At 42.8% G+C, this 26,620-nt stretch overlaps 1 protein-coding gene across 3 annotated transcripts; it reads left to right on the forward strand.

The window, feature by feature from the left end:
• On the forward strand, positions 1-25,372 carry LOC142487932 (cathelicidin-related peptide Oh-Cath-like). Of its 3 annotated transcripts, none has more exons than XM_075588079.1 (4): positions 1-455; positions 678-776; positions 2,132-2,209; positions 14,367-14,875. In XM_075588079.1, the coding sequence occupies exons 1-4, from the start codon at positions 261-263 to the stop codon at positions 14,463-14,465; spliced, it is 471 nt and encodes a 156-aa protein (XP_075444194.1). In that variant the 5' UTR covers positions 1-260; the 3' UTR covers positions 14,466-14,875. The 3 variants fall into 3 exon arrangements, with proteins under 3 accessions (XP_075444194.1, XP_075444196.1, XP_075444195.1); XM_075588081.1 differs by lacking the exon at positions 14,367-14,875 and adding an exon at positions 24,845-25,372 and having other exon boundaries at positions 3-455; XM_075588080.1 differs by lacking the exon at positions 14,367-14,875 and adding an exon at positions 8,140-8,654 and having other exon boundaries at positions 6-455.
• The last annotated feature ends 1,248 nt before the right edge of the window (positions 25,373-26,620 follow it).

Consider the following 26,620-nt stretch of genomic DNA (forward strand, 5'->3'; position numbering starts at 1 on the left):
TCCATTTTCTCCATCTGAAGCTTTTCACTAAAAGAAACTCCCAAAATCTAAATGTGACATAAAACTTCCTTTAATCATCTTGCTCTGGGTAAAGTTGCATCGAGCTGCTTGAAAAGGCAATACAAATTGTATAAGAAGCACACATACAGTACATGACAGACGTCCTTCAAACAGAGTAAGAGGAAGTAAGAAACTAAATAAAAAGGGCATTGCAAAGACCTAGGAAATAGAGACCCGCAGAATTTCATCTAAAAAGCCATATGATGGAGAGCTGGTGGAAGGCTATTCTGTTGCTGTCTGTGGCCACAGCAGTAAACTCTCTATCACTGCCCAAAGAAATTAATAGTATCCGGGTTGCTGAATATATTAAAAGGGCGGTAGACATCTACAATAAGAAGGAACATGTAAACTATATATTTAAGCCACTGAATGACGACCCTGACACATACCCGCAGGTAAGAATGTATTCTTCACACTATAACAGATCAGTAGCATGGGCTAAAGGAAATGCTTAGTGATAAAGACATTACCTTTGAAGTAGATGGACACGTTACTGCCAGATTTGTCATTGTGAACCATTCATTCATCAAGCCTGCATTTTGAGTTTTGTAAAAACGTTACTATTGATCTTATTAAGCAGTACACACATGTTCAAAATACGTTTGTTTTCTTCTCAGGTGGATGAAAACCTACAGCTGGTGTTCAAAATCAAAGAGACTGTATGTCCAAGATCAGGGAATTACAATATTGGGGAATGTGATTTCAAACACGATGGGGTAAGTAAATGTTACACTATTTAGAATAAGAGACCTAGAAAAGATAAATCACTAATTACAAAGTATTCTATACAGAACATCCATCACCCAATGGAAGGAATTTGTGTTCTGGATATGTACTGTATGTATGTATGTATATCTTTATTTATATAGCACCAAAAGTGTACTCAGCGCTTCGCAAAGAATACAGTACAGGGAATTATAATAATACAATAAGCGCAGCAAAGTCAGAAAATAGGAAAGGAAATCCCTGCCCAGAAGAGCTTACAATGTAAGAACTATGATGGGAGATTTACAGAGAGCAGAAGAGGGAATATTTGCTGTAGATGTCAGTGCTTGGCCACAATGAGTGGTAGGAGAGACTGTGGGTGTGGGACAATAGCCATGAGTGTAGGCTATTGGGATGCTTGATTTGTGGGGCGAGTTTTAAGGTTAGTCAGTATTAAATCAGAAGGTTAACACTATTTGCATGGGAGGAGATGGCAGGGAGGCGTGGGGGAGAGCAGGTGTGTTTATGTCTGGGTTCAGGATTAGGAGAGATCCCCATCAGCAGGAAGGAGTAGAAAGAGAGTGTTAACTGAGGATTTGTGTGGGTGCTTTTACATATATACATTTGTTATCACCATCTTGTAAAGAACTTCATATTTATTTATTTCGCCTACAGTTTTTGTACAGTAATTGATATGGCAAGTGATTAATATTACAGTATGTTTCTTATGCATCGTGTTCAGTGGTATATAGTAAGTGTATTGTGGTACTTTATAACCTGAAATCAAATGCACTTCTTTAATGAACTCTACTGAAATATTTTGTCAGTCATATTTTTGACATTTCATTGAAGTTCCTTTAAAATAAATGTACTGTATGTGAATTCTAATATTTAAGAGACATCAATAATTTGTTGACTTCGGGCTTGGAATGAGTTCTTTATTATAAGCAAAATAATTGGATGTATATCCCATTATTGTAATCATTTCCCCCACTGACTTGAGCTGGTTTCAAATACAGCAGGGACCCGCTTCTCGGCGCTGTGCTTTTCGGTGATCCGCTGATACGGCGGCACCGAGAAGGGGGCCGCCATGTTGAATTTGAAATCGCGCATTTGCAGAACAGGCGGTTGCGCCCGGTGCGCATGCGTAGAACGCAGGTTGCGCACGCAGACCGCAGGTCGCACATGCGCAGAACGGCGAAAATGCCGGTTTGCGCATGTGCAGCACTGAAAATAGCCGGATCCGCTATCCGGCGATTTTCACTATACGACGGGCCTCTGGAACGCAACCCGCCGTATACCCGGGGCTCTGCTGTATACAGTATTCAACAATCCCTCAGGTAACCTGTTCTGTGTATTTTTGCAGGAGGTTAACGTCTGTAATACATACCTGACTGTCCAGAACAATGAGGACGACATAATTTCCTGCAGCCCACTGTCTCAGGTAGTTATCACCATTATTTCTATGTGTATAAAAGCCCATATTTACAAAGCAGTGCTATTCCATCAGGCACCTTCCAATGCCATAACCCACAATATGGCCCATTATATGCGAAACCAAATCCATAAAGAAAGAACTGAAACCCTCCTAATAGGGCACACAAACAGGTAACTAGTGCAAAAAATACCACCAGTTTTTACAAAGAATCTAGCAATCCATAAGAAATGGCGTTGCACATTAAAAACAATCAAAAAGCTGCATACTAACATTTGAATCAGTGGCTACCATAAATAGCAAATAATATAGGATATGCACAGGTATAGTAAGGATCAAAAAGTAAAAGAGTGCACAGCCACTCACAGAAACTTATTTACTAAAGTTTGATAAGTTTATTGCAACATCGATGGGGTTGGGATATTCTTACTGAACGCTATGAAATTTGTGTAGAATTGGTATTCACTAGGAAAAATTGCAATTTGTTTCGCATTTGAGAAAACAATTCCCATACCGCACGAGTTGCTTCATACGCAAAATGAATGTAACCTTCGATTCCACTCCGGCCGTCTGTAAGAGCTGCACAGAGAAGCTACATCTCCCTGTAGAACTCTTAGGCTCGTTATATACTGCGTGCGGTCGCGCGTGCACGTGCCGCACACTTTTTGTGTGTATACTGTGCGCAAGTGAGGTACTGTATGTGTATGTGTGTGTATGTGTCTGTATAAGTGTGTGTATGTTTGTGTATATGTGTGTGTATGTATATGTATGTGTGTGTGTGTTTAAATAAGTTTTCAAATAAATAAATGAATACTTTAATAATTTTTTTAATAACATTGTACACACATACATACATACACACATACACACACATATACACACACATAAACACACATTTCAGCGGCGGTAACGGCACAAATTCTTTATTTCCTCCATCTTCCCCCCCCCCCCCGTTGGCCGGTTCCACGCTCCCTGCCGTGCGCACGCGCGGCACCACTGACTAACCTCAGCCAACTAAAAATTGCCTCTCGCACACGCAATATAGAACCGGCCTTACAGGCGATTGTGCTTGTTTTTGTATGTATGTGTATCTTTATTTATATACAATAGCACCATTATTGTACATAGTGCTTCACAGCAGTAATACACGCGACATAATAATATAAGTAACAAATAATATAAATAACACAAAATGGGAAGAAGCGCTTGAGACATAAAAGTAACATTTAGGAAAAGGAGTTTTAATTTTAATGTCATAGTATTGAAGCATGGGGTCTCTGGAGATGAACCCCATTCATTTCACCCCCAGGGACCCTCTGCTTCCTGAGTTACAGGCCCGGTGTGAGGTGCCAGTATCTCTGGCAAGTTTAAATGTCCCGGTCTCGTGACGCCAGAGAATTAAACTTACAGGAGATACCGGCACCCCATACCGGGGCCTGTAACTCGTGAAGCAGGGGGTCCCCTGAAATGGTTCATCTTCAGAGACCCCCTGCTACAATACTGTTATTAAAATTTAAACACCCTTCATTATCATAGTGGGTAACCGCCAAGGTAATGAAGGGGTTAAATAACTCTACCCAGTTTATAGGTGGTAGAGGGGATGGGTGAATCTTGTAGTTGCCCCATGGTGGGTGGTTAGGCCTCCAGGCATTGTTATGGGAGGAGTTAACCTCTTCATTACCTTAGCGATTACAATAGCTTAAGTAATGAAGGGGTTAACCCCTCCTTTGAGGCCTAACCACCATACTGGTTATAGTATGTGTTTTGTGGCAATGTCTCTAGCCACTTCATCAGGGATTGAATATTGGGAAAAAACTTACCTTATGTACCCCAATCTAGCACATGATTGGCTGGCAGCAACTAACCAGAAGCTTACTCTTAATAGAGTTCAGCTGGGGGAGGCTGGCAGTCAACCAAAAATTGCTACAAAAGGCACATAGAGAAGTGTGCTAATGCACATTAATTCAACAAACAATATTATACTTTAATAGTGATATCATACTAAAATATCTATCAATGCTAAGATTGACAGATTTGAAAATCAAGTTTTTATCATAAACCAATTAGTTTAACACTTGTAATACAATAGATTTGTATCAAAATATCCACTTTTAAAACAACCAGAACATTATATACATACAAATAATAATTATTCACTGGTTAAGAGTTAAGCCTTGTAACATACTGTATATAGCATCAAAGTTAACTAAAGCAGATATTGGATTCAAAAGGTAGGTGTGACTATTAATTTTGACATCCTGAAATGTACACAGTAATGAGTACAAAGAAAGAGAATACCTAGTAATCCCGATCTACTAATATAACTTCTATTGACTATTAAGCATTATTATTTTGGCCTCAGGAAGGGTGTCATATGCTGCATTATGGAATAACTTTGTGCACGTGTTTTTGAATTTTTTTGCATTGGTTGTTATGCTAGTTTCCTGTACTCGGCAATATTCTGTTTACTATGAGGTATTTACATCTATTTCAGTTCCGGGTACTATTGCTCATTGCGAGATTACAATGGGAATCCCTTGTGAGATATTACAGTCATTATTATATGTGCATATACTTTATAATGTGATCATTAGGGCCCCCCACTGATGCAATGTTACTGTAGGGTTCAATGTTAGTTTTTAAGGATTTTAATGTGCAGCGCCATTTGTAATGAATTGATATATTCTATGTAATAAATGTTTTTGCACAAATTACCTGTTTGTGTGCTCTGTTAGGAGAGTTTTGGTCCCTTTTTGGGGAATTTGGTTTTGTATATTTATTCAGATTAACGGTATATACCCTCTAGGTGCACTTATTGCATATAGAGCATTAGTCATTTATTCTAGTTATTCGCATGTTTTTAGTTATTATTTGTGGGTATTTAAGGTGGGGTTGTATTTAGTCTACTATAGTTTGACCTTATGGCCCGTGGAAGTATCTGTAAGGTGTGTTATGGCAAATTGCCGTTTAGTAAATATGCCCCAAAATCAATTGTTATAAAATGTGCTCCTTCATGTCAATAGTCTGTAATGTGTTTTCTGGAGCAGGGAAGTGTCATGAGTAATAAGTATTGATAGGTTGGGCTTTATTTGATAAAATAAAACTAAATATTCAAAAAGGATTCTCTCAAAAGATTGTACACAGCTCATGAAGGCTTCGTGCTTAATTCTAAAAATATTTTATAGCGGTCTTTTTCTGCCCAAGGTTTATCTAGTAGATACATATACTGTAAGTACATTTTTTCCCCAGAATGTTTGAATGATCTCTCTTTTAATTTAGATGACATACACTTCATTTTTTTCCCGAAGAACAGAGGCTGGTAATTTAGCATCTGGGCTACACTTGCATTATGCAATATAAAGATGTAGATTAAAACTCTATACAGCACATAGAAATGTTATTTCTGAGAACATTCACATGTCTCACACAGGTACACAAAGCTTCCTTTCCCCATTGTATCTCAGCATACAATGCTTCCACTGCAGCCAGGGAATCTGGGTAATGACATGCAAATGAGCTCTCACAGGCTGTCACTTTCTGCTTCTTATCAATTTTTAACATGGATCCCTAAATTTATGCCTGCGGTTTTACACAGCATTGTCAGCACTGCCTAGGTAGGGAGATATATACATACAGTATGCCTGCATTTAGACTGAAGAGACCCTCATAGATTGTGGATCCTAAATGGCCCATGGGATTAACACAGCAGGGGTCCCTGCTGTGTTAATCCTACCGGGGTCTACTTGTCTGTAAGAGACGCGGAGAAAATGATAGGCTGAATCAGTCACTCTACCAGAGCGCCTCAAACAGGTGATTGTGGGGGTTTTATTAAATTTGAACACTACAGTATTGTAGCAGGGGGTCTCTGGAGCTGAACCGCATTGATTTCAGGGTAGACCCTACTTCCTGAGATACAGGCCCCGTTATGGGGTGCCGGTATCCCCATGTTAAAATTCTGTGGGTCACGTGACCGTGGGATCTAAACAAAGCAGAGAGATACCAGCTCCCCATAAGGGGGCCTGTATCTTGGGATTTAGGGGGTCCCCGAGACTGAAATTAACTTTTTATCAACTCAGAAGACCCCCTACTACCACACACTAGTATCAAACACCCCCCCCCCAAAAAAAATAACCTGGAGGCCCCCAGACATCCGTGGAAACCACCTGAGGACCCCCAGACACCCGTGGGAACCACCTGCAGGCCCTCGTAAACCCGCTAGAACCACCCGAGGAGCCAAAGACACCAACTGGGACCACCTGAGGACCCCTATGGGGCCCCCGGACACCCATGAGGGCCACCTGGAGGCCTCCGGACACCTGTAGGAACCACCCGAGGAACCCTGGACACCAGCGGAGCCCCAAACCGCCAAACACCCGCAGGGACCACCTAGAGGCCCATGGACACCTATGGGAACCACATGAGGACCCCAGAGACCACGAGGACCTCCGTGCGGCCCCCAGACACCCGAAGGATCCTACTGGAGGCCGCTGAACACCCACGGGAAGCACCCAGACACCCACGGGAAGCACACCAGGGCCCCAGACACCCACAGGGACCACCTGGTGGCCCCCGGACAACTGTGGGAAACACCTGAGGAACCCCAGACACCCACAGGGATCATCCACAGACCCCCGTGGGGACTCCGGAAACCCATGGGGACCACCTAGAGGCCGACAGACACCCACGGGAACCACCTGGAGGCCCCAGGACACCGGCGGAAACTACATTGAGGCCCCTGGACACCCACAGGAAGCAGCCAAGGATGCCCAGACACCCACGGGAACCACCTGGAGGCCCCAGGATACCCACGGGTACAACATGAGGACCCCTGCTGGCCTCTGGTATCAATACTGTGCAGAAAAAATATTATGTGGGGGCACAGGTGGTGGGTGGTTAGTGTATTGGTGGGTAGTACAAATTGTAATGTTAATATGGGGCAAGGGGTGAGCGAAGGGCCAAGTACCCTCTTCACTCACCCTCTCTGCTCCCAATAAACATGCTATTGTGTGAAGCTGCTTACATTTTATTTTTATTTATAGTGTGCGGGAGCAGGGGGTCTCCTGAGCTGAACAAATTTGATTTCAGCCTCAGGGGACCCCCTACTTCCTGAGTTACAGAACCCGGTATGGGGTTCCGGTATCCCCGCCATGTTAAAATCCATGTGGGAGCTAAACAAAGCAAAGGGATACCGGCACCCCATGCCGGGGCCTGTATCTCGGGAAGTAGGGGGTCCCCTGAGGCTGAAATCAACTTTTTTCAGCTCAGAAGACCCCCTGCTCATGCAAACTATGAATAAAAATGAAATGTAAGCAGCTTCATTACCTTAGCAGCTATCCGCTAAGGTAATTATTTTTTATTTGGGGGAAGGGGTTTGATACAAGTGTGCGAGAGCAGGGGGTCTTCTAAGCTGAGCAAAGTTGATTTCATCCTCGGGGACCCCCTACATCCCGAGATACGGGCTCCGTTATGGGGTGCCGTAGCCCACAGGATTTAAACATGGGGATAACGACACCCCATAACGGGGCCTGTAACTCGGGAAGTAGGGGTCCCCGGACCTGAAATCAACGCAGTTTAGCTGTGGAGACCCCCTGCTACAATAATGTAGTGTTTCAAATTAAATAAACCCCCCACGATCACCTGTTAGAGGCGCGCAGTTAGAGGGACTGATTCAGCCCCTCGTACTGCGCGTCTCTTACACACCGGCAGACCCCGGTAGGATTGACTCAGCAGGGACCCCTGCTGTGTTAATCCGATGGGCCATTAGTCTGCCGCTGCAAATTTTAAAGAATATCGAGGGGAAATCTCGAAAACCAATTCGATAAATGATCGAATAAAGCTGTGCATCTGTAAGTATGGTTAATGACAGCCCATGACTGCCAGTTCTATTGTAGTAGTGAAAGTGAATCTTTTTTCACAATCTATTTTTGTTTCCCTATCAGCACTCTGATACAAAACGAGTGGGTAAAAGACGTCCCTGCAAAAATCGTTATTGCAGACCCCCCGGGGCTGGGAGCCCCATAGGTGTTATCTAGCGCTAGAAACCGCATAATCGTCTGAAAAATGCAGATGAAGCATGAAGGAGAAATAATGTGATGAATTTTGAGCTCTGTTGGCATCATGAAAAGTTACTCCAAACAGCGACTGTTTTTCAAAAACATAGAGAATAAGACATAAATGAGGAAGGAAGCCCAGAATAAGCATTATGAAATTTCTTTATTAGCACATGGCTTCATCACACAGCTGCTAAAGGGTTAACAGCACTTCTGCTCATTGACTCAATCTGAATATATGAACATTCAGTAAAATAATTCCTCAGTCACAAATATGCCTTTTACATAAATCTCATAATTAACAATGCGACCTTATCCCCACGTCTATTGTATTCGTTCAGAAATGTAATATACTTCAGCTGTTCCTGATGTACTTCAAGGCAATAAAAACAGATGAAAGGAAATTGTATGTTTCACTTCTTTGCATTTATTTCTGTGTTCATTGTGTGTTTGTATCGGGATGTATGGAACCCTCTGAGGTAGCATGGAAACCCACAATAAAAGGAGACCGAAATATATAAAAACTGATGGAATTTAAGGTAACAAAAATAATAAGACAAGGAAAACCAAATGGAGTCTGCAAAATGTGCAAGAGGTGTAAGGTCTTGGGTTTCATAGGACATCTCCGCACAACATGCACTAGCTTCCCACATCTAGACACATACAGGCATACCCCGGTTTAAGGACACTCACTTTAAGTACACTCGCGAGTAAGGACATAACGCCCAATAGGCAAACGGCAGCTCGCGCATGCGCCTGTCATTACGTCCTGAACAGCAATACCGGCTCCCTACCTGTACCGAACCTGTGCGCAAGCAGGGAGACTATAGAGCCTGTTACACATGCGTTATTTACATCAGTTATGCATGTATATAACGATTACAGTACAGTACATGCATCTATAAGTGGGAAAAAGGTAGTGCTTCACTTTAAGTACATTTTCACTTTACATACATGCTCCGGTCCCATTGCGTACGCTAATGCGGGGTATGCCTGTATTGTAAATCTTGCTTTCAAATTCTTTCCTTTTCCTCCTTGGAAAGGGATCTCTGGGTTCCCCTTATTTGTATAGTTTCGGGTGAAGGTTCCCTTATATGACAAACATTATTTTCATGTCGGAGTGAATATAATAATTGATAAATAGTTCTGGAGCCCTTGCTCTGTCTTTCTCACTAACGTTCTGTTAAACGATGTTCTAATTGAAAACTAAATCCACTAAGCCTGAGTAGGTAAGGGGTTTCAGAACAAACGGGGACAAAATACCTTTAATCTCATCTGTGAGACCTCTATAAAACAAGGAAGCCTTTTAACTTCATGCCAAGCGGATTCTAGCCCTAGACAATATGATATGCCAAAATGTCTTTGTTGCCCTGCCAAAGCACCAGCCGCTGTTATCTGCTGATTGTACAATAGCTCGTCTATCAAATATTCGCTGATCATTAGAATGGGAAGCCTGAATAAAAAGGAGCTGGGAAAGTCACAGTGCTAGGGGAAAAGTATGTAACCCCTCTTTATTTTACCTGACTATAGGGTCTGTACTGAATTGGGGTCCTGAGTCCTATGGGTTATGGTTTAACTCTTATAGTATTCCTCCTCTTATAGTGTTCCTCCTCCATTCCCTCCTGTGGGGAATGGAGGCGCTGCACCGAATGATGAACTGGGAAAGAACAGTAAAGCCTGCCCTGTTCCTCCCCAATACAACTGGCAGATGCTCAGGGCCTTTCTGTGAACCAAAGGTAGCACCATCACATGGTATCACAGTGATTCTCCCTTGTGGTGGGGGAACATGGGTTACATTTGGAGGCGCAGCTGAGATCCCTTATCAGGACAGGCTTTCACAGCAATGCAACTAAGAGAGAGGAGGTACGCTCCTGTTAAGTAAGAGAAGAAGAATGAGGGGGGAGTAGGTGTAGTGTCCAGGGGACTCTTGCCCAGCAAGGGACCAAATTCCCCACTAGTGGAACTGTATCCTGTGCTGCTCCCTAAACTGTGCTAGTTCATACCATCCTAACGACTGATGTGTAGGGCACCTGGAGTGGATCCGGGGGACCCAGAAACCTCAAGAATCATGGATGGTGTTCACAGTATGTGTGGGTAGTGTCCAAGGGGGGGCTCTTGAAAGTAAGGAGGCCAGAACATATGGTTGAGGAGCTACAACAAGAAGGGTCTGTTAGGACAGAAAGGTCAGGAACACCCTCTATCGTATCTTCCGAGTCGAATGTGTCTGTGTGTAAAGCAAATGTTGAGAAGGTATTGCCGTGGTGGGACCCAGTGTTTCAAGGGTATGTCCATCATTTGAACTGTATACGGTTCTTGCTGTTTAACGGGAACATTGTAGATCATTGGTGGGAAGAAGGAGAGTTCTCTGTGGAAGAGACGGCAGAGGCCCTCAGAAGAAGAGTTAGGGAAACTAAACTAGGGTTGATACAAACAACCGATTAAACCCTAACCTACCAAGAACAGGCATCTCAATGTGCAGCACCATTTGTAATGAATTTATATATTCTATGTACTAAGTAATGTAATAAGTGTTTTTGCACTAGTTATCTGTTTGTGTGCCCTGTAAGGAGAGTTTTGGTCCCTTCTTTGGAGATTTGGTTTTGTATATTTATTCAGATTAACGGTATATACCCTCTAGGAGCACTTATTGCATATAGAGTATTAGTATATTATTCTCATTATTCAGATGTTTTTAGTTATTATTTTGGGGTATTTAAGGAGGGTTTGTACAGTATTTAGTCTACTATAGTTATCCCTAGTTTAGTAAATATGCCCCCAAAAATTTGTTATAAAATGTGCTCATTCATTTCAATAATCTGTAATGTGTTTTCTGGAGCAGAGAAGTGTCATGAGTAATAAGTATTGATCGGTTGGGCTTTATTTGACCAAATAAAACTAAATATTCCAAAAGGATGCCCTCACAGGATTGCAAACAGCTCATGAAGGCTTTGTGCTTAATTCTAAAAACATTGTATAACTAGCTATTGTCTTTTTCTGTCCAAGGTTTATCTAGTACATATATACTGTATACCATACAGTAAGTACCTTTTCCCCCCAGAATGTTTGTACTGAATGATCTGTCTTTAAATTTAGATGACACACACTTCATTTTTTTCATGAAGAACAGAGGCTGGTAATTTAGCATCTGGGCTACACTTGGATTATGCAATATAAAGATGTAGATTAAAACTCTATATAGCAAATATAAATGTTATTTCTGAGCACATTAACATGTCTCACACAGGTACACAAACTTGCCTTTCCCCATTGTATCTCAGCATACAATGCTTCCTCTGCAGCCAGGAATTCTGGGTAATGACATGCAAATGAACTCTCACAGTCTGTCACTTTCTGCTTCTTATCCCTTTTAACATGGATCCCTAAATTTATGCCTGCGGTTTTACACAGCTTTATCAGCACAGCCTAGGTAGGGAGATATATACATACAGTATGCCTGCATTTAGACTGAAGAGACCCTGATGGAATAGTGGATCCTCTCAATGTTCCTGCACAATTGTTCAGTGATAGAGAATTGTAATATGTTGTCAAAGTTCTAGGTAAACAGGAGAATCACAAAATGATCTCACTATGATAATTCAGTGTCACATTCCTTTCCAATTTATACATACAGCTGCAGTGGCCGTTATTCGATCATTTACCTTGGTGAATCATGCACTATAGTGCATGGTGGTCTGACATGGTCCTCTGCAGACTAAATGGCCCATGGGATTAACACAGCAGGGGTCTCTGCTGTGTTAATCCTACCGGGGTCTACTTGTCTGTAAGAGACGCGCAGAAAATGATAGGCTAAATCAATCACTCTACCTGAGCGCCTCAAACAGGTGATCGTGGGGGTTTTATTAAATTTTAACACTGCAGTATTGTAGCAGGGGGTCTCTGGAGCTGACCCGCTTTGATTTAACGTCCCCATAACGGGGCCTGTATTTTGGGATGTAGGGGGTCCTCAAGGCTGAATCAACTTTATTCAACTCAGAAGACCCCTGCTACCGTACACTAGTATCAAACCCCCCCCCCAAAAAAAACACCTGCAGGCCCTCGGACACCCGCGGGAACCACCCTAGGAGCCCCAGACACCCGCTGGAACTACCCAAGGGCCCCCGGACACCCGTGGGGACCACCTGGTGGCCCCCGGACACCCGTGGGAACCACCCGAGGAATCCTGGACACCCGCGGGGACCACCCAAGTACCCCATGGGGCCTCCGGACACCCACGGGAACCACCTGAGGACCCACAAACACCTGTGGGGACCACCTGGAGGCCCCCGGACACCAATGGGAACCACCTGAGGAACCCCAGACTCCTGAAGGGGACCCCATGGGGACCCCGGACACCCATGGGAACCACTTGGAGGCCCCCGGACACACGTGGGAACCACCTTGAGGGCCCCGAACACCCACGGGAAGCACCCGAGGACCCCCAGACACCCACGGGAACTACCTGGAGGCCCCCGGACACCCACAGGAACCACCCGAGGACCCCCACAGGCCTCCGGTATCAATGCTGTGCAGAAAAAATAAAAAATGTTTTAACGTGGGTGGTTTGTTTATTGGTGGGTAGTACATATTGTAATTTTTTTGAGGGTAAGGTGTGAGTGAATGGCCAAGTACCCCATTCACTCACCCTCTCTGCCCTCAATAAACCTGCTATTGTGTCTTCACACCCTTCAATGCTTAGCTAGCCGCTAAGGTAATGAAGCTGCTTACATTTAATTTTTATTTATAATGTGCGTGAGCAGGGGGTCTCCTGAGCTGAACAAAGTTTATTTCAGCCATGGGGACAAACTACTTCCCGAGTTACAGGCCCCGGTATGGGGTGCCGGTACCCCCAATGTTAAAATCCAAGTGGGAGCTAAACAAAGCAGAGGTATACCAGCACCCCATACCGGGGCCCGTATCTCGGGAAGTAGGGGGTCCCTGAGACTGAAATGAACTTTTCTCAGCTCAGGAGACCCCTGCTCATGCACACTATGAATAAAAATGATATGAAAGTGTGACAGGGTGAATGAACGTCACCAGCCATATGCCTGTTTAAGCTTGCAGTGCAGCAGTGACGAGGTTAAGTTGAGAAGGGCTGCTGAATTAGTCTGACCCCATCTGCATAATCAAGGTGTTAAAACCCAGGCTGTACACACATGCAGGAGAGCAGGTGAGGAGACAGGACAGAAAATGCTGAAGAGATTACTGCTGTAATGTCTGTGTTGCAAAGTACATGTGTGATGAACTGTCTGTCTCCTGCATACAAAAGAGAAGCTGCCTTATTTTTGTTTTGTCTGCTAAAGAGAAGCTATTTTGTTCTGTCTGCTAAAAAGAAGCTATTTTGTTTTGTCTGCTGAAGAAGAAGCTATTTACTTTTGTTTTCTGATGAGAAGCTATTTGTTTTTGGTGTGCTGTACTGTATGTTTTAAGGCTCAAATAAATAAGCCTTATCCAAAGAACCCGCGTGTGTGGTTGCATGTACCCTGCAACAGAAAGCAGCTTACATATTTGGAGGGGGGGATGTTTGATACTAGTGTGCGGGAGTAGGGGGTCTTCTGAGCTGAACAAAGTTGATTTCATCTTCGGGGACCCCTACTTCCCGAGATACAAGCCCTGTTATTGGGTGCCGTATCCCTCTGCTTTGTTTAGATCCCACGGTCACGTGATCCACAGGATTTTAACATGGGGATACCAGCACCCCATAACGGGGCCTGTAACACGGGAAGTAGGGGGTCCCCGCACCTGAAAACAATGGGGTTCAGCTCCGGAGACCCTCTGCTACAATAATGTAATGTTTAAAATTAAATAAAACCCCTGCGATCGCCTGTTAGAGGCGCGCAGTTAGAGTGACTGATTCAGCCTATCTCTTACTGCGCGTCTCTTACAGACCGATAGACCCCGGTAGGATTCACACAGCATTGACCCCTGCTGTGTTAATCCGATGGGCCATTAGTCTGCCATGGCAAATTTTGAAAGAATCTCAGAGGAAAGTCGAAAACCAGTTCAAGAAATGATCGAATAACCCTGTAAGCAGGGTTAATGACAGCCCATGTCTGTCAGTTCTAGTGTATTAGTGCAAATGTATCTTTTTTCACAATCTATTCTTGTTTCTCTATCAGCACTCTGATACAAAACGAGTGGGTAAAAGACGTCCCTGCAAAAATCGTTATTGCAGACCCCCCGGGGCAGGGAGCTCCATTGCTGAAATAATCATCTGAAAAATGCAGATGAAGCATGAAGGAGAAATAATGTGATGAATTCTGAGCTCTGTTGGCATCATGAGGATTCTACTCCAAACAGTAACTGTTTTTCAAAAACATAGAGAATAAGACATAAACGAGGAAGGAAGCCCAGAATAAGCATTATGAAATTCCTTTATTAGCACATGGCTTCATCACACAGCCGCTAAAGGTTTAACAGCACTTCTGCTCATTGACACAATCTGAATATATGAACATTCAGTAAAATAATTCCTCAGTCACAAATATGCCTTTTACATAAATCTCATAATTAACAACGTGACCTCATCCCCACGTCTACTGTATTCGTTCAGAAATGTAATATACTTGAGCTGTTCCTGATGTACTTCAAGGCAATAAAAACAGATGAAAGGAAATTGTATGTTTCACTTCTTCGTATTTATTTCTGTGTTCATTGTGTGTTTGTATCGGGATGTATGGAACCCTCTGAGGTAGCATGGAAACCCACAAAATAAAGGAGACCGAAATATATAAAAACTGATGGAATTTAAGGTAACAAAAATAATAAGACAAGGAAAACCAAATGGAGTCTGCCAAATGTGCAAGAGGTGTAAGTTCTTGGGTTTCAGAGGACATTCCCGCACAACATGCCCTAGCTTCCCACACTAGACACATACTGTACTGTAAATCTTGCTTCCAAATTCTTTCCTTTTCTTCCTTAGAATGGGATAACTGGGGTCCCCCTATTTGCATAGGTTCGGGTGAAGGTTCCCTTATATGACAAACATTGTTTTCATGTCAGACTGAATCTAAGCATTGGTAAATAGTTCTGGAGTCCTTCCTCCGTCTTTCTCCCTTACGTTCTTTAAACGATGTTCCAATTGAAAATTAAATCCACTAAGCCTGAGTAGGTAAGGGGTTTCAGAACAAACGGGGACAAAATACCTTTAATCTCATTTGTGAGACCTCTATAAAACAGGGAAGCCCTTTAACTTCACACCAAGTGGATTCTAGCCCTAGACAATTGAACTGTGTATGATATGCCAAAATGTCTTTGTTGCCCTGCCAAAGCACCAGCCGCTGTTATCTGCTGATTGTACAAAAGCTTGTCTATCAAATATTCGCTGATCATTAGAAAGGGAAGCCTGAATAAAAAGGAGCTGGGAAAGTCATAGCACTAGGGGAAAAGTATGTAACCCCTCTTTATTTTACCTCAGGTCTGTACTGAATTGGGGACCTAAGTCCTATGGGTTATGGTTTAACTCTTATAGTGTTCCTCCTCTTATAGTGTTGCTCCTCCATTCCCTCTTGTGGGGAATGGGGGTGCTGCACCGAGTGAAGAACTGAGAAAGAACTGTAAACCCTGTCCTATTCATCCCCACTACAACCTGCAGGTGCTCAGGGCCTTTCTGTGAACCAACAGGTAGCACCATCACAAAGTATCACAGTGATTCTCCCTTAGGGTGGGGGAATATTGGTTACATTTGGAGGTGCTGCTGAGATCCCTTATCAGGATAGGCTTTCACAGCAATGCAACTAAGAGAGAGGAGGTACGCTCCTGTTAAGTAAGAGAAGAAGGATGAGGGGGGACGAGGTGTAGTGTCCAGGGGACTCTTGCCCAGCAAGGGACCAAATTCCCCACCAGTGGAACTGCATCCTGTGCTGCTCCCTAATCTGTGCTAGTTCATACCATCCTAAGGACTGATGTGTAGGGCACCTGGACGGGGTGTTTTAATCAGGATATTTATTTATTTTTGATAAACGTGCCAGGTTTACACTGAAGGGGACAGGTCTGGACGTTGTACTCGAATAAGGGTCGGAAACTGGAGCATCCTGTGCTGCTCCCTAATCTGTGCTAGTTCATACCATCCTAAGGACTGATGTGTAGGGCACCTGGACGGGGTGTTTTGGGATCCTGGGGACCCAGAAACCTCAAAAAGCGTGGATGGTGTTCACAGTATGTGTGGGTAGTGTCCAAGGGGGGAATCTTGAAAGTCAGGAGGCCAGAACATACGTTTGAGGAGCTACAACAAGAAGGGTCTGTTAGGTCAGAAAGGTTAGGAACACCCTCTAAGGTATCTTCTAAGTCGAATGTGTCTGTGTGTAAAGCAAATGTGGGGAAGGAATTGCCGTGGTGGGACCCCATGTTTTGGTATGGTATGTCCATCATTTGAACTGTATACGGTTCTTGTTTAACGGGACATTGTAGATCATTGGTGGGAAGAAGGAGAGTTATCTGTGGAAGAGATGGCAGAGGCCCTCAGAAGAAGAGATAGGGAAACTAAACTAGGGTTTATACAAACAAATGATTAAACCCTAACCTACCAAGAACAGGCATCTCATAAACCACTATTCTGGGTGCTACCGGGCCTGGCCTATGGCCATAAATCAACCAAACACAGCCGGGCTGACTGATTGATAGTGCAGAGGTACAGTACCATCAGGCCCATGGGTATGATTATCCCTATGTCCCTGAACCAATTATGAGAGAGATAGAGGCCAACAGAGAGGAGTGGTTGAGGGATGCGGTCCTAGAATACATAGCCTCCTAGAGTAGTATCTCTATGTATTACAACAAAGAGAAAATATGTTATTTCATGCAAGTATGGAGGGTAGGGAGAAACATCTATATGGACCGGGTGGAATATATTCCCGAGCGGGGTCCAAAGAGGGTGTACTCCACTACTGTTCCCAATGTGTAGGGCAGGTTAGTTAAGAAACGTGACCCAAAACATTACTATTACAGAGGGTATGGATTCTCCATGTTATGGGAGGGATCCAGACATACCTCACTGGTTTCAAATGTTATGCCATAAAATATTATTCATTGTCCCATGTTATCCAATTTAAGCATAGTTTATAATTTGGGTTCTCAGCGGGGTCCATGAGATTCCACCAGGTGGAGTGCATAGCCATGTATACTCTTGGCTACTAATCTGCCCCGCCTAACACATACGCCCTGGTAAAGCGCAGGCAGTGTTAGGTTAAATCTATACCAAAAAGTGCTCGTGGCGCAAAGTGACCATAAATAGACAGTAACATGTTCAAATAAACCCAGTGATTAATAAACACTGAAAACACATATACTGTTACTCCATATGTATGTCCTCTGGTTCATAGGCTCCTTAATGACCTCATATGTAGAAAAAGACACAAATGCAGAGGGTATAGTGCATTAACATTTACTGAAGGTGACAACACAGAGGGGAAAAGAATAAAACTCACACTCTCCCCACTGGTATAATCGCAAGAAGTGACTTTGGGCGCACTTCAACCCTCCTCCTGAACCCGCTGCTCGGCGTGCACAAAACCACATATGCTGGTCTCCTCCGTCAGCGTCTCTCACCGCGACCGGAGCCTCCCGTCTGTTAGACGCGCAGCTGCCACCTCAGCATTCTCAGCCAATCAGGGTATCACCCTGATGCAGGGTTGTTACGGTGGCCTCAAACTGTCACAAAGGCCCTGTGCGGCAAGAAGTACTTGACGGTACCTCTCCGATAGGCGTGAAAACCATTTGCCAATCACATGTGACATCACAGGCCATATTTAAGGCCATGATGGCTCATTTGAGCTCAAGAAGCCGGCCAGACAACATCGTGGATTTAACAGGGGGTTTATTTATTTATTTTTTAAATATTTTACCAGGAAGTAATACATTGAGAGTTACCTCTCGTTTTCAAGTATATCCTGGGCACAGAGTAAAACAAATAGTACATGGTTACAAGTACAGTTACATAAATGAACAGGGTATACATTATATACAAGACATTGCGTGCACAGTTAAAGATAATATATATTATGAGCGTATGAAACAGTTACAGACCAGGTTAAAATGTGAGACAGCCTTAGATTTGAAAGAACTTAAACTGGTGGTGGCTGTGAGAGTTTCTGGTAGGTTGTTCCAGTTTTGGGGTGCACGGAAGGAGAAGGAGGAACGTCCGGATACTTTGTAGAGCCTTGGGACCATGAATAGTCTTTTGGAGTGTGATCTCAGCTGATAAGTGCTGCAAGTGGTAGGGGTGAGGTAAAATATGTTACCCATATACACTAATAAAGGTTACTTTTAACTATTTGTACTTACCAATATATGAGTGCTTGGTTATAGGGTTTTTTTTCTTGCCTAGGCAAGTGCAGTTGTTGTCGCATGTCCCCTTCACCCCTGGCACCATCTCACAGACAGTAGCTTGAGCCCATCCACCTCTCTCCCCCCGCTCCCTATTATTGCCTGTTTACGGTACAGATGAATACAGTAATAGCCAATTATTTTTTTTGGCAAATACATTTCTTCTGTTGACTGTTATATTTTCTATGTATGTTTATTGTTTTGATTAAATTGTGTTTAATTGTGATAGCTTGTTTTGATTTGCGTTTAATGATGTACTGTAATTTGTTGACTAATGGTTTAATTTATGTGTTGCCTAGTGGATGTATTAATTAATTGATGTGTTGGCTACTGCTTTTATATGGAACGCAATGTTTGGTTAGTGGTGTGAATTCTTTTATTAATTGTCTAGTGGTGTGATTTATTTAATTGATTGGCTAGTGGTTTTATTTCTTTAATTGATTGGTTGCCTATTGCTTTTAATTTTAAAGTTTGGGGGTTTAGGTGTTTGTTGTTTACTGTAGGTTTTATTATTGTGTATTTTGGATAGTCAGACTTTTGTATTAGAGTGACAATTGACTGCTATAGTAGCTTTTCATGCCATATTATATGGGTATGATGTACTACTATAACAAACAATGGGTGAAGAGTGGTTATAGTGGGGTCCGGTGTGGGTGGTTAGGCCTCCCGGGTGGGTAGGGGGGCAGGGTGGGTTAACCCCTTAATTACTATAGCGGTTATTAACTGCTAAGATTAAGGGGCTAGGGGACATTAGATGGTATTTATTATGTATGCTTTCTGGCAACGGAGGACACGGACCTGCAGTTAGCTGACGAGGACACCCTTCACATTGTCAGGGGTAAGTAGAACTGTTTGATTTACTTTATTTATGCTGCATGGCTAATGTTGGGTTTAATAATGGGCAAATAATCTATTATCCATATCTTTAATATTTATTTTGCCCATTAATGTACTGTGTGTGTTTGGGGGGGGTGTAATTATTGAAATGTAGGCCATGTTTATTTTTTTAAATACAGGATTGGTACCACAGGCCTGTGGGGACCCACTAGGCCCACCTGTGGACCCACGGGTACCACCTGAGGACCCACAGGGGTCCCACAGCTATGGGGGCACCAGGGACCCATGGGGACAACCTGAGGGCCCCCCAGACACCCATGGGAACCACCTGAGGGCCCCCAGACCCCCATGGGAACAACCGAGGGCCCCCAGACACCCGTGGGGATGACCCGGGGACCCCCAAACACCCGCGGGGACCACCCATGGAACCCATTGGGGCCCATGGGGACCCACAGGGACCACCTGGAGGCCACAAAGCCTTGCGGGGACAACCCGGAGGCCCCCAGACATCTGTGGGTACCCCCTGGGTTGCACTGTGGGGCCTGCGGACACCCGTCGGGACCACCCAGGGAACCCTGTCGGCCTGGTATATTAATCATGTGTCTATAAAAATAAATATTGGTTTTACAGTATGTGAGGGCACGGGTTGTGTATTGGTGCTTACTAGATATTTAATTTTAAACATTGCAGTAATGTAGCAGGGGGTCTCCGGAGCTGAACCGCATTGGTTTCAGGTCTGGGACCCCCTGCTTCCTGAGATACATGCCCCGTTATGTTGTGCTGGTAACTCCTATGCATGTAAATGTCTCGCGTCACGTGATCGGGACATTTCAATGCATAGGAGATACCGGCACCCCACAATGGGAACAGAGAAAAGACAAGGCGCACAACGCACATAGTGAAATACAGTTTTAAAAAGTAAGTATTACTAGATAATAATAAGTTCTGCGTACATCAATATGTATAAAATCAAGCATTTGTTAAGTGGGGTTACCACACAAGGGAACAGCTGGACTCATCAGTCTTCACCCACTGTGAAGAGAGGAACCGGAGACCCACGATCATCTGACCAGGTGGATAGGGGGGGGGGGCTCTGGATCCGTGGAGGGCACTCACTCCGTTCCTGGATGCTGGGGGGTAAAATCCGCCGTGTAGATACACAAACCAGTCCTTGCAGCACGTGCTCAATTACCGGGTCTGCCTTCATAGAAATGCATTACAAACCACTCTAATACATTTTAATACAAAATGAAAACTTGGGCTCTACAATTTGGTCCCTACAACTTGGTTATAGAACTTGGAGTCTAAGAATATGGTCTCAGAACATGGTCCTAAAACATGGTCTGAGAACATGTTGGCGGGGCAAGTTTTACACAGGGAAAAGACTGGGACATGTTACCCCCGCGTACCCGCAAAACAAGCATGATTCGCAGCTACAATTATAGTACTACCGGTAACTCCCGTCAGCGACATTTCATATGGGTTTTAACACTTTTTTCTCCCCAACATCCACCCTCAAACTCCTGTTCCCAAAGTCCCTGTTCTGCAGCTTTTTCCCATAAGGGGTCTAACACACACAAGTTTACCCAGTTTATGAGCTTACAGTGGCGACTAGGGAAACATAATTTACAGGGGATACAGTTAGAACACTATGGCCTTACAGCAGAGACTGCGACTAATCTAACACAAACCAGTGGCAATCGCCAAAAAGACCCAGGTACACCCAGGTACATGCTGCATACATGCCTTAAACTTGCCTTAAACTAGACCCAGCATTTCTAATGGCCCATCAGATTAACAGCGTGGGTCCCTGGCAATCCCATTCAAACTGAATGGTACTGCCAGGGACCCCTGCTGTGTTAATCCGATGGGTCATTAGTCAATGCAGAAATGCCTTAAACTTGCCTTAAACTTGCCCGGTTACACCCAAGACATACGCAGAATGTAACCGGGCTAGTTTAAGGCAAGCTTTAGAATAGTCGTGGTCTCGTCTGTACATAGACAGCCCATCACACACTGGTTTAGGGGCAGCAAGCCAGGCTTGACCTTTATTATGTGAGGCCGGCTACGCCTACCGTGACAAGCAATATTTTTTGCGACCTCAGTAAAAGTGCAATACGCTGCATTATAAAATAACTTTGTGCACATGTTTTTGCATTTTTTTGCCTTGGTTCTTATGTTAGATTCCTGTACTGGGCAATATTCTGTTTACTATAAGGTATTTATATCTATTGGCAGTGTTCGACAAACCTATACATTTGCTCGCCCCGGGCGAGTGGATTTAACCCCCGGGCGAGTAAATATTGGCCCAAGCAGCACACGTTTGGTACTAGGTGGCGAGTAGATTTATTTGTGTGGCGAGTAGATTTTTTGGTGATTTGTCAACCACTGTCTATTGGAGTATCGGGTACTATTGCTCATTACAGGATTCCAATGGGAATCCCCTGTGGGATTAAAAAGTTATTATTATACTAACTATACATGTGCATATCCTTTATAATTTGATCTTTAGGGTCCCCACTGATGCAATGTTAGTTTTTAAGGTTATTAATATACAGTGCCATTTCTAATGAGTTGATATATTCTATGTACAGTAATATTTGTTTTTGCACTAGTTATCTGTTTGTGTGCCTGTTCAGAGAGTTTTGGTTCCTTCTTTGAGGATTTGGTTTTGTATATTTTTTCAGATTTATGGTATATACCCTCTAGGTGCACTTATTGCATACAGAGTATCAGTATATTATTCTCATTATTCACATGTTTTTAGTTTATTATTTGAGGGTATTTTAGGTGGGGTCGTATATAGTCTACTATTATAGGCTAAACAGGGAGAGGAAACGGCTCAGTGAGTAAAGACAATGACTGGCACTGAGTTTGACGTAGGGGAATCTGGTTCAATTCCCACTGTTGGCTAATTGTGACCTTGGACAAGTCACCTTATCTCCCTGTGCTTCAGGCACCAAAAATATAGATTGTAAGCTCTACAGAGCAGGGACTGTGTCCGCAAAATGTCTCTGTAAAGTGCTACATAAAACTAGCAACGCTATACAAGAACAAACTATTGTAATTATTATTATCACCTTATGGCCCATTGAAGTACCTGTAAGATGTGTTATGTCAAATCGCAGTTTAGTAAATATGCCCCCAAATCAATTGTTATAAAATGTGCTCATTCATTTCAATAGGTCATAATGTGTTTTCTTGAGCAGGGAAGTGTCTTGAGTAATATGTATTAGCGGTTTGGCTTTAGTTGACAAAATAAAACTAAATAGTCACAAAGATGATATCAAAAGATTGCAAACAGCTCATGAAGGCTTCATACTTACTTCTAAAAATATTTTATGAGCCCAATATTTTTTTATATTGAGCCCAATATTTTCTGTCCAAGGTTTATCTAGCACATACATATACCAGAAGTTTGAATGATCTCTCTTTAAGTTTGGATGACACACACTTAATTTTTTTCATGAACAACAGGGGCTGCTAATTTTTCATCTGGGCTATACTTGCATTATGCGATATGAAGATGTAGATTACAACTCTATATGGCAAATACAAATGTCACTTATGAGCACATTCACATGTCTCAGACAAAAAGAAAAAATGGGGGGTGCAGACATAGTATAAAATCCTTTATATGTTAAAATATTCAAATAACAAGTGAAAAGATTGCACTCACACAAAAATGCAAGCGAATAAGGGTATAGTCGCCTGTGTTAAGAGAGGTGTTATCCCGGAACCAGGGTCACGAATGGTGTATGATTAGTTCCAGTAAGCTTAACTCATGTCTCACCTCTTCCAAAGCACAAACAAGTCCTTTTCTCTTTCTTAATTTTATTGAGGGAAAATCACAGGGAGATAGGTGCTTGTAGATGTAATGTTGGTAGAGTGCTTCTCTGTCTGAAGTGCAGTGTATCAATGATGAGACAGTGTAAAACAAAAAGGCCTTGCTGGGGTAAATAGCAGGCAGTTACTCACTCAGAGTCCAGGGTGAAAAGGAAGTGAGGAGCAAGGGTCACACTAGATGGGAAGTGAGACTATAATAGCTGTCAGCAAGGACAGGGGGTAAATGGGAAAGCCCATTACCTAGGAGGACTGGAGAGGCTACAGTAGCAGTTCACTGATTACAAGCCCAGAGGCGAGAAATGCAACATTGTTGCATATCATACAGGCACAGTATGTGTGTGCAAACTCCATGCAGCTGAAAATAAGAACTGACAGGCAGAAGCTGCAAAGGAGAGAGGGGGGTGAATCAGAAATGCAGTTCTTGTTCCATGACAGGTGTTCTGTTGAAGGATGGCGACCCCCGTTTATTAGTAGCGGTTGTTCCTCTGCTGTGTTGTATCCTCTCCTTTGCCCGATCAGCGTCCTCGTTGCTGCAAAGACCTTCTGGATGTGACATCAAAGTCCCAGAAGTAGATCTTCCTTGTACACAAACCTGCCTTTCTCCATAATCTCATGGCATCCAATGTTTCCACTGCAGCCAGGGATGCTGGGTAATGACATAACATGGATCCCTAAGTTTATGTTCTGCAGTTTTACAGAGATTTATCAACACAGCCTTGTTAGGGAGATATATACATACAGTATGCCTGCATTTAGACTTAAGAGACCCTGATGGAATTGTGGGTCCTCTCAATGCTCCTGCACAATTGTTCAGTGATGGAAAATTGTAATATCGTGTCAAAGTTCAAGATAATCAGGAGTATCTCAAAATGATCCCACTATGATACTTCAGTGTCACATTACTTTACAATCTATAAATAAAAAAAAACAAAAATAGGAGCACATGAAAATGAAACCAAAGGAAGCCAAAATGAATACATATAATTTATATCAGGAAAAATAATTCATCATACAAACATACATATATCATAAATACATAGTAAAACTTGTCTATAATGACACTAATAAATTGCACCAGAGCCCTAGCCACGTAAGAATAAAGGGTGTAAACACCCAAGTACACAGGCCCTAGTTGTGACAGGGAGGAAGAAGTGCTAGGAAAGCTAGATGACAAAAAGAAAAACAGACCTTAAGCGCTTGAAATCTTCCGTGTACTACTCGTGACAGGCTGGGCTCCAACAGCAACACAAACAGACCGTCGTCACGGCCGTAAGTCGCTGCGTAATGACGTCATTATTTTCCCTGATATAAATTATATGTATTAATTTTGGCTTCCTTTGGTTTCATTTTCATGCGCTCCTATTTATGTTTTTTGGATTGCTGAGTATGCCCCGCTGATTACGGGAGATTGGGAGCTGCGGGGTGGAACCCGGGTAGCCGAGAGGGTGGTCGTTTGGAGGGACAGCGCGCTCAAATACAACATTTTCAATCTATAAATAAGCAGGGTTAATGACATATCCCATGCCTGCCAGTTCTAGTGTATTAGTGAAAATGTATCTTTATTGACCATCTATTTTTGTTTCTCTATCAGCACTCTGATACAAAACGAGTGGGTAAGAGACGTCCCTGCAAAAATCGTTTTTGCAGACCTTTCGGGTCTGGGAGCTCCATCGCTGGTATCTAGCCCTAGAAACCGCATAATCGTCTGAAAAATGCCAATGAAGAATGAAGGAGAAATAATGTGATGAATTCTGAGCTCTGTTGCCATCATGCTGATTTTACTCCAAGCAGTAACTGTTTTGCAAAAACATAGCGAATAAGACATAAATGAGGAAGGAAGCCCAGAATAAGCGTTGTGAAATTCCTTTATTAGCACATGGCTTCATCACACAACCGCTAAAGGGTTAACAGCACTTCTGCTCATTGACTCAATCTGAATATATGAACATTCAGTAAAATAATTCCTCAGTCACAAATATGCCTTTTACATCAATCTCATAATTGACAACGCGACCTCATCCCCACGTCTACTGTATTCGTTCAGAAATGTAATATACTTCAGCTGTTCCTGATGTACTTCAAGGCAATAAAAACAGATGAAAGGAAATTGTATGTTTCACTTCTTCGCATTTATTTCTGTGTTCATTGTGTGTTTGTATCGGGATGTATGGAACCCTCTGAGGTAGAATGGAAACCCACAATAAAGGAGACCGAAATATATAAAAACTGATGGAATTGAATGTAACAAAAATAATAAGACAAGGAAAACCAAATGCAGTCTGCAAAATGTGCAAGAGGCGTAAGTTCTTGGGTTTCATAGGACATTACCGCACAACATGCCCTAGCTTCCCACACTAGATACATACATCTTGCTTTTACCTTCTTTCCTTTTCCTCCTTAGAAAGGGATTTCTGGATCTCTGGATTCCCCTTGTTTGCATAGGTTCGAGTGAAGGTTCCCTTATATGACGAACACAGTTTTCATGCTGATCCTATGCTACATATGTTTTAAAGATTTCTATTGATGTATGCCTCGATATTTGGAGGGTCTCATATTGTATATAAAATAACCTATTACAGTACCATCTACACTATTGTTGTTTTTCTTCTCTGAGATAACCGGAAACAAGTGTACACCATTCCCATCCACTTCTGCCACAGTTTTGGACATACCTAATTACTCTACTGGTTTGTGAGTATAAACTTTAAAGAATTATCATCTGCTGCGCATCCAGTTATCCTTACAATACTGCTTTGTGTCAGTTTCTCTTTCTCCTTTGGTTGCATTCCCCAGCTCTCCTGCTTTATGGATACCGAACACTTTTTTCATGTCAGTCTATGCATTGATAAATTGTTCTGGATTCCTTCCTCCACCTTTCTCCCTTATGTTCTGTTAAACGATGTTCCAATTGAAGAACTAAATCTACTAACCCTGGGTAGGTAGCAGGTTTAAGAGCAACCTGAGCCAAAATACCTTTAATCTCGTGAGAAAAGCGTAAATAAAAAACACAGTCTGAGGTTATTTTGAAACAGAATAACACGTGAATTTATTCAAGTCAAGTGCACAACGGAGACAGCTTTTGAAAAAAAGCTCTCTAACAATAACACGTATGCCATATATTTATACCCTAAAACCTAAAGCTCCACCCCTTTATGGGGGGGCTTGCACGTCACTAATATTACCTCATTTTGTAATATATAACAATACTAAAGCTGATGTCATTTTGGAATACATAATAATACTGGATAACTGTCTGTCAGCTAAAAACCATTATGGGGTTAAATGGGATGTGCCTATTCTGCCACTTGGCACATTGTATGAGAATCAGTTTCTCTGTAAGAATCTGAGCTTATCTCAAGGGTTCTCA

The sequence above is a fragment of the Ascaphus truei genome, chromosome 2 (genome assembly GCF_040206685.1).
Source record: "Ascaphus truei isolate aAscTru1 chromosome 2, aAscTru1.hap1, whole genome shotgun sequence".
Classification (NCBI taxonomy): Eukaryota; Metazoa; Chordata; class Amphibia; order Anura; family Ascaphidae; genus Ascaphus; species Ascaphus truei.